Raw genomic sequence first — 8,806 nt, 5'->3', positions numbered from 1 at the left:
AAATTGAATCAGCCGGGCAATTACATTATTTCAACCAACAGGAAAACACGTGGGGGGAAACCCATTTTCTCACATAATGGGAGCTGGGGATGCAGCTGGGAGGGGATAAAAACCCCACCAAACCAACCTATGGCTGCAGCTCGGCACGGCTTTACTGCATGTATATGAAACTTGTGTTTCCGGGGGTCGTTAGCTGCCGAGAGAGCCGACACCGGGCGACAGCGTAGAGCAGCCCCCTGGGCGGTGGCAAGGGGCCGTGGCAGAGCCCGGGGCGGGGGGGGGGGGGGGGCGGCAGGCCGCGTCTCCGCGGGAGCAGCACCCCCCCGCCCGTCCCCCGCGCCCCGCGGCGTGGCGCCGGCGGGCTCTAGGACCGCGCGGGAGGCGCGGCGGGAGGCGGGCGGGTTGAAGGGCTCCCACCTGCCCGCGGGCGCCCGCAGTCCCCGGTGCGGCGGGAGGCGGGCGATGAAGGGCCCGCGGGCGCCCGTGATGTTCGGGGCGGGCAGGTACAGCATCCCGCCGCCCGCCACCAGGAACCTGGAGGATCTGGACTCGGTGCAGAGCGTCCTGCTGCACAGGTCAGTGGCGGGGAAGGGGAGGCGGCCCTGCAGCCCCTCGCTTTCCGCCCGCATCCCCCGGGAGCGGCGGCCGGGCCACTCCGCGCAGCAGGAGGTCGCCGCAGCCCCGCGAGGAGCCGCCGGCCCGGGAGCGCCCCGGGCGGGCCGGGGGGGAGGGGGGCGGCAGCGGGGGCCCGTGGCGAGCTCCCGGCCCTGCGGAGAGGCTCCCCGCGGCAGCCTTTTGTTGTCGAGGCGGGAAGCGAGAAGGGCCGCGTCCCGACCGCCCCTCACCTTCCTCGGGCGCCGGGTGCGCGCCGTGCCCGCCGCCGCGGGGGTAGGGGCGGGCGGGCGGCGGGAGCTGGGCCCGCCCGGTGCCCGGGGAAGGGGCGGCTGCTCGCGGGGCACCGGCTCGCCCTCGGGCTTTCCCTCCTCCCTGAGGAGCGGCGGACCGGCAGGTGAGGGGAGCTCCCCTGAAGCGTTTCTGCAGGGCTGCGGGGCAGCCCGGGGGCTCCCTCTGGGTTTCTGAGGGAAGCGGGTTGACAGAGGGAAACTCTTGCATCAGTTCCATGTGCATTTTGCACCCTTCTTTAAGGGCAGGGGAAAAAATGCAATAAACCTGAACTCGCACACAAATGCGGGCCGGGCACTCCTTAAGCGGGTGTGTGGGATGCATGCTGCCTGAGAAGACGCTGGGGTTTGCCCCTGCCTTCGCCATCCCTAACGTGCAGTACTCCACTGTGTCCCCCCACTAAGAAATCTCAACATTAAGTTCTTGCCCCATAGGCCAAAGCAGGACTTTCAAAGTCAGCCTCAGTGCCATTTTCTGTGGCCAGCTGAGAGCCGCTTAAACTTTACAAAGGAAACACCAGCCCGTTTGGTGGCGGTGTCCAGGAGAAGCCCATCTCCAGTTGTCCTATAAAGTGCCTGCTTCCTAACGCATTTTCTCAGCTACATTGATTTATCTCCTACTGAAGGAAAAAGTACACTTTCTTTCAGTGCCGACTCCAAACAGCTTTTGCTATGGAAACTAACAGCTATTAACTCAGCTTCTCTCCAGCTCAAAGCATCAAACTGAATAGTCGCTTAAAATCCATTCCTGTGAACGCTGAGGATGAAAACACTGAGTACAGCAAGGAGGGCACACCAGGATCAGCCCGTTCCTGCATTGCACGCCGAAACCACTTTTTAAGCAATAAATGTGCCCATAAGCTAACAGGGGACCTTCTGGTATCTGAAACCCTGTGCATGCATTTGTCAGTGACTTAACAGAAAATGCTCCATTTCAAAGTTGGGTTAAAAACATGCTGCCCCATGGTATTCCTTACATTCATATACTTTCAGTGTAAGAAGGTACTATTCATACTTGAAATGTTTTCATGTTGACTGACTGCAAATAATGGTTTTCTTTCATGCTTGATATGCCTGCTATGCATAGCAGGTGATCCTAAAAAAGCCTGTAGATTTAAAGCAAAGCAAAAACAGTAGGAAAAAATCTTATTTGTAATTACAGCTGCTTTTCATGCTAGAGGGAACTCCTGGCTCTGTAAGACTGTTTAGCAAAAGAATGAGATGGGTTGAACTAGTCTTCCCGAATTCTTCTTGGCAGTCTTCTGTGGGGTTTATGTTGTTCTTCTAAAATACTTGTGTTCTAATTGTATAGAGGGAAGTTGATACACAAAGCTTAAAAGTCGGAAAGAATGGTCTATTTATTGAGCACTGGGGTGTTTTCTCACAAATTTTCTGTTCCTTTGGTCACAAAGGTGGCCTTCATTTTTCATTTAGTCTGTTCATATGTAAATATTCCAATTAAAATGACAGTCCAGTATCACTATTCAATTCATGCTACTTTGCTGTGGATGGTCTTTATGCAGTAATGTCAGAAAAGCTGTGAAGGGAAGATTTTGTAATTATGATCTGATTGGTGTAGTTCTATGTAAACCTTGTAATCACAAAATCCTATTTATTAAGGAATGCCTGTGAAGTGTGCCTTTTGTCTCTTAAGAAAGTCCAGCAGGATAGGGGAAAGCTGTATTGTCATTAATCTTTAAAAAAAAAAAGAACTCGTTTCTGTCTCATTTTTGCTGATGCTGAACACTGAAGGAATAAAATAACAATAGGAATCAATAGGTGAAAAGTCTGTAATGTCACTCTTTACCAGTCCAGGTTTTCTGTTAGTTTTTCTTCAGATGTTTGAGTAAAGCAGGTGTTATCAGCAAGAAACAGAACTGTTACACAACGATGAAAATATTTCCCTTGTCTTATTCCTAAAATCTTAGTTGTATCTACTTGTAATGTATCACATTATATCTGTTATATATTGTGTTAAGTCTATCCAGTTGTTGATAGAACCTTCCTAGAAATCTTGCCTGATTTGAGAACAAGCAAGAAGGAAAAAATGAAACTATGAGAGGTCACTTAGCCCTTCTTATTTTTTTATGAATAATGAAGAGCTGTAATTTGAAGTATGGAAGGGGAGTGGGAAAGCAAAGGCACGCTTAAAATGCTGTTGATACGCCTAGTGAGTGTAAGACAGATTCAGCAATGGTCCAGGTATATGCAGTGAGATTTGTCTCACAGTGTTACTGTGGCCTGTTTAAACTGCCTGCACTGTACAAAAGAGCCACAAAAGTGGTAGATCCAATCATTAAAAGAATTCTCCCAGTCTGGAGCACTGTTCAGGTAAGTACAGAGACAGCACTATGGTCTGCTTTTCCTCACCCACCACCTGCATTTAGCAGGGGGAGTGACCCTGAAGAAGAAGGGGAGATTGCTAAAAAATCAGGGATCTGATCTAATTCTGGGAGAGTGCATTGACACCTCACAAGCATAACGGGTACTCCTGAGTATCAGGCGGCATTCAGTCGTACCAGAGGGACCGTTAGTTTGCCCCAGTATGCCAGAGGTGTAACACTGTCACAGTTTTCAGCCCTGTGTTCAGAAGAGCTCAACTACATCCGCAATTCAGGCCCAACAAGCCCTCTGAATGTGAATCCGTGAAATCAATCTGGCATATCATCAGTGAATTGTGGGTCCTGGTAAGATTGCTAAGATTGGGCCTGACTATACGAAACCAAACGCGTCAAGTTAGAGTAGTCATAAACACTAATCCTAAATTTCCCTGTGCTCCTCCATCTAGCTGCCAGGAAAGACTCTAACTCCAGCCTCATTACTTCTGCATCGGGTTAAAAAAATCAGCTGTCAGTACGTAATAATGAAAAAATGTTAGTAGTTTAAATTGGACGGTGGTTGGAGTTGGGGTTCACAAGTATCCATGCAACAGTTCCCAAAAATAGTTACACCCTAGTTATTTTTCTCCTTTATTAGAATGGACCAGAGTATCTCTTTGTGTGTCCTATACACTGTCCTCTTTTAACTCCAATCTAGTCCTGAATATAAATGTGGCTCAAGGTAGACTTACTTTTAAAGCATAATAGCTTTTGAAGCAGGTTAATCCAAAAAAGTAACAAGGAACTCTTGTTCTGAAATTAATTTCTGCACATGGATTTAGTTCCTTGCACTAATCAGAACAATCTTAAGGCAAAGAGGAGTGCTTTTTAACTGCCCACTTTTGAAATGCTTATTCACCAGTTGTCCAGTAAGGGTAAGCTGTGATATTGATGCCAATGATGCCCTGTGGCAAATTTTTACCATCTGCTTGTTAGTAACAGCAACCTAACATGGAAGGCTTATGGGTTCCTCAGTGAGAAGCATCAGCTCAACTACTGGGAGTAAGTGTAAAGGATCTGCCAGAAGACAAATTATTTCGAGACTTTCCCTAATATTTATGCACAAGAAATGAGAGGCTTTCCTCTCGAGAGGGATTGTGTGGGAAAATCTGTGTCTTCACTAAAATGAAATCCTGCTGTGTGAGATATATTATGTCTTGAGATCTTTAATTGTTCCCACAGCAGCAAAAATTTCACATTCAATTCAGAAAAATACTTAGGTGACTCACAACTACCTAAGTGGACCAAAATCTTCCATCATCCTTTCTTTCATGATAGGGTTATCCCTATAAAACAGCAGTAGTGTAGGACTGCTGCCTCCTTTTTAGAGTGCCTGTATTTCTCACTTATTGAGCAAACAACTGGAAACAATTAACCAACTCTTGAACTCAGTGAAATTTAACATAACTAACACAGGACCATCTGGCATAGACTATCGCTTCTCAACAGAAACACTTCAGTGTGCTGTTCAGCGTATTATAAGTGCTTGCAAATACAAGCAGAATTAGGGAAGGCGGGACACTGTATCTCACCTACCTCTATTAAAATTCTAATTTTAATATTTCTCTTAGATATGCCGGAATATTCTTGCAGTATTCCTCTTAGAAAATCATAAAATCATTAGACTCTTTGGGAAATTGTGTTTATAAAGTATCTTTTTTTTCAAAAGTACTTTTTTGTTTTCAAAAAGTAAATTGTTTGGGAAGTGGGGTACTTTCAGAATATTTTTTCCACTTATTCTTCTGGAAGCAATATAAAGAATGAAAGTTGGTGCATATCTGGCATTCTGACAATTGGAAACAACCAAAGACCTGATTTATTTTTTTCTCTTTTAAAGAATTGTCTGCCATGCATGCATGGGTTTTGTACTTTGTGTGAAGTGGTTATTGCTGGCTCAGATAGGAAAAAAACCTTAAATTATCTACCATATCCTGAGCTAAACTGAATGAAACCATGTTAGAATTTTTTTTTCTTTAGGTAGGGAATGTTTCTGTCTCCTTTGGATAGCTTTGTAGTCTTAAAATCCACGTAACAGTGATTTATCTGTAAAAACAGGTCTTGTACAGGCACTTCAGAATGGCCACAAAATTTAATATAGGTATCTTTAACTACTTCAGTTGAAGCCTTAATGACATGGATACGAGTCCAGAACATTTCTGTTTGTTAATTCACTTGAAATCACACTTATTAGTGAATGCTTCCTTAAAACGGTTTCAAGCACAGGAATTTCATACCAGAATTCTGTGACTTCTACATAGTGCTCCAGCACTATAAAACCTCACTGCTGAAGCAGTGCAAATATCCCACTGAGCAGAGATTAAATCCAACACATTAAAAATGTTCCAACAATTATTCTTCATCCCTTTCGTTATTCACCATGTGTGTCCTGATGGGTTTACTGACATAGCTACACAGCAAGTTGTCTGCAGGGTTGCCATGGGTCTTGTTTTTCATGGATGTGAATAATTTAAGTCCTGAAAACCAAGTAGGGTTCCCCCCCTCCTCTTGACTGTGCATGATTTTGCATTCGTAGACTGTATTGACTGATTTAAGGTGCTAAATCATCTAGCTTGTTCGCCTGTCTCACATCCTTGCCTCTCCTTCCTAACCTAACTGCTTTCCTGACTAACCTACAGAGAAGTTACCTTAGTTTCTTATGACAGAGCATAACATAAAGCATAGAAGTATTCCACCGCTAACCATTTGACTTCATGAAAATTACGATTTACCTCATGTTTCTTTCTCCAAGTCAGTTTTTTATTATAAGCAATGCTTTGAGGCTTGCCCTGGGACTATGAGTTTCATTAGTAGTCTCTTTTATGGGACTGTTGCTGGGACCTTGATATCAGTCAACTAAATAGTCTGTTCTCCATTATGTGTTCCATATTGACCCACTGAAAGACTTTCAAGGGACTAGTGAGACTCAGCTGCGCGTTCTGAGGAAGCAAACAGGGAGGCTGGGCACTTTCAAATGTTTGTTTATGATTATTCTTGCCAGCCGGAGGAGCGGCCGGCCAGCTGGCCTCTCTACCAGCACACTCAAACGGCAATTTACCTCCTCCCGAGGCGGGCAACAGTGCGGGGCCGTTATTACCGCTTACCGATGCCCGGGGCTCTCTCCCGGCCGGCGGGACCCTCCGCGGGCCTCCGAGGCGGTGCCGCCGCCGTTCCCGCTCCCGCGGCGGGCGGGACGTGCCCTCGCGCTTCTTCCCGTCTCCATGGCGCCGGCCCGGGGCCGCCAATGGGGAGGGCAGGGCGCGGGTCACGTGCCCGGCCGGCGCGGAGGGGCGCGGGTGTCATGGCGTCCGGGGGGGATGGCGGGAGCGGGCGCGGAGCCGCTGAGGGGATGGAGCCGCCGCGGGAAGAAGACGCTGAGCGTGCGGGCAGCGGCAGCGAGAGCGGCTCGTGTGCTACCTCGCTGTCCGGGAGCTCCGAGTAAGGGCGGGGCGGGGGAGGCCAGGGCAGGGCGAGCGGCGGGGCGCGGGCCCGGGCCCCCTCAGCGTGCCGCCCCGCCCCGCCAAAGCGCAGCCCGCTGAGGAGGCGGCCGGTGGGCCGCGGCCCGGTGGGAGCTTCCGTCCGTGCCTGTTTGAGCCGCAGGGCCGGTTTTAGTGGCTTTGTGCTTTCTGAGGCGGCGTTTGTGTGGCAGAACCCCGCAGGTAACGTGGCGGGCGGCAGCAGGCGCTCAGCTGGCCGGCAGTCCCTGGGCTGGCCCTGGATCCCGGCCGGGCGCTGCGTGAGAGCGGGAAACTGGGGCTTGGCTCATGTATTATAAATGCCTTAGCACTGGAGACGCCGTCAGCCTGTTTTAGCGGCCTGTCTTTTGGGAAATGGTAGGTGAGAAGACAACTCTGGAACAGCAGTACATATTTTAAAGTCACATACGCAACCGATGGGGTTTTCTTACTATTTTTTCATGTAATTCGTATAAAATTTACTCTCTTCTCTGTACCCTGCATTAAAACAATTCTGTCTGACAGTTCAAACGCATGTTTCAAGGTCTAATCGATGGATTTTATTTGGCATGTTATTTTCATAAGTAATGCAGCGAAGAAGGAAAAGGTTTAAGTGGGAGAGGTTTCAAACATGTTTAAGTACACTTTGTCTTGCAGTTGTCCCGTGCCTCTGGCTCAGTGAGAAATGAAGCTGTTTGGATGTACACCTGCCTTATTTTGTTCCTGTGTTTATGAGGCAGAACTTAACTTTAACACATCTCACTTGAACCCATGCTTTTTTTTTTTTTTTTTTTTCCCTTCCCTCCTCCTTTTATGAGTTTTGGATTTTTTCTTTTCCAATTCTTGCATCTAAAATGCAAATCTACTGGTGTTCTTTGTGCGTGTTCAGGGGATATAGCCGTGCTCCACAGTTTTCAACACAGAACACGATGTATAATACTGTTGGATAAATTGAAACACGTCTTTTCTATCACTGCATCAACAGGACTGCGAAGCTTTAATTTTAGGTCCAAATAGTGTCTTCTATTGGGCCTGTACCAGTCCAGCCTTCTGAGTACAGAAACAAGAGGTTAAGATGTGGCTTGTAATGAAGATGGAGAGAGAAACAGTACAGTTTTGCAAAGTAAAAGGTACAAAGATAGGACTGTTAGCTATCGTAAGATAATGGCATTTGTTCATCTATAGGTGATCTGTGTATGGTTTTATAGTAGGACATATTTGAGTAAAAGAAAGAAAGAAAACCCTTGGGAATGGGTTTCTGAATTAAAAGTTACTGACTTCCAGATTAAACTTCCGTCAGTTGAAACTGTACTACTTAATACTACAGCTAATGTGGACAAACCAAGGTACACCAAGGAGCATTGGTGTAAGGGTAGAAATAGGGCTGATGCAAGTTGTTTCTTCATCAGAGCCCTATGATTTTTTGCATGGCCTATTTTCAGACAGCTGTGAAGTGAATGCTTACATATGCCATTGTGAAAGTAGTGTGTTGTTTTGGTTTTGGTTTTTTTTAATTTTGTCTAATTTAACGCTTGCTGCCACTTTCACTAGTTGTGATGGATCAGGACCCTTCTAGGCAGCCATAGCTGTTAAGAGGATGGCAGCTTTGCATGTACCAAACTGATGCCTCAGTCTGAAGCCATACTTTGTTGTTGCATAGGCAAAGGTTGGGAAGACTAAAGATGATTAACTTTGCTTCTGCAAAGTATCATATGGGTGGAATTGAATCATATAGTGCAGTACAATAGTTAACCTTTGGTTCGTTGTTTTCTTTTAATTGCTTTAAAACAAGGCTCATAGATGTTAACTGTTTATTGTTTCTGAGTTTCCTTGGGTGAGAACAGTCCTGTCTTGCTTCAGAATCAGAACTTGGATCCTTCGTTTCTGGTATATGTTTCTTACATACACGGGCAATTTCAATTGGCACGTTTTTTCAGACATTTATCCTAAAGAAGAAATATTTGTGGGGATCAGCGAAACTGCTCTTAGAGGAATGTGGGTCTTCCAGATTTTTAGATCCCTTGACTGAAGCTTCCAGACCTATGTAGAAGCTCAGGTTATTGTGCAAGTGCTT

General features: G+C 46.7%; 1 protein-coding gene across 2 annotated transcripts in view; it reads left to right on the top strand.

Moving 5' to 3' along the window:
- The first annotated feature begins 400 nt into the window (after positions 1-400).
- INTU (inturned planar cell polarity protein) overlaps positions 401-8,806 on the top strand; it is a 55,627-nt gene continuing 47,221 nt past the window's right edge. The window contains exon 1 of one of the 2 annotated variants that reach the window (XM_037398233.1): positions 401-575. In XM_037398233.1, coding sequence (XP_037254130.1) covers positions 463-575 — 113 coding nt within the window. In that variant the 5' untranslated portion in view covers positions 401-462. Of the gene's footprint in view, positions 576-6,566; positions 6,716-8,806 lie in introns of those variants that run through there. The other variant, XM_037398228.1, reaches the window with a different exon arrangement.

This window comes from Falco rusticolus, chromosome 1, assembly GCF_015220075.1.
Source record: "Falco rusticolus isolate bFalRus1 chromosome 1, bFalRus1.pri, whole genome shotgun sequence".
NCBI classification, from domain to species: domain Eukaryota; kingdom Metazoa; phylum Chordata; class Aves; order Falconiformes; family Falconidae; genus Falco; species Falco rusticolus.
The sequence above is the reverse complement of the archived record's forward strand: the minus strand, read 5'-3'. Positions and strand labels throughout refer to the sequence as shown.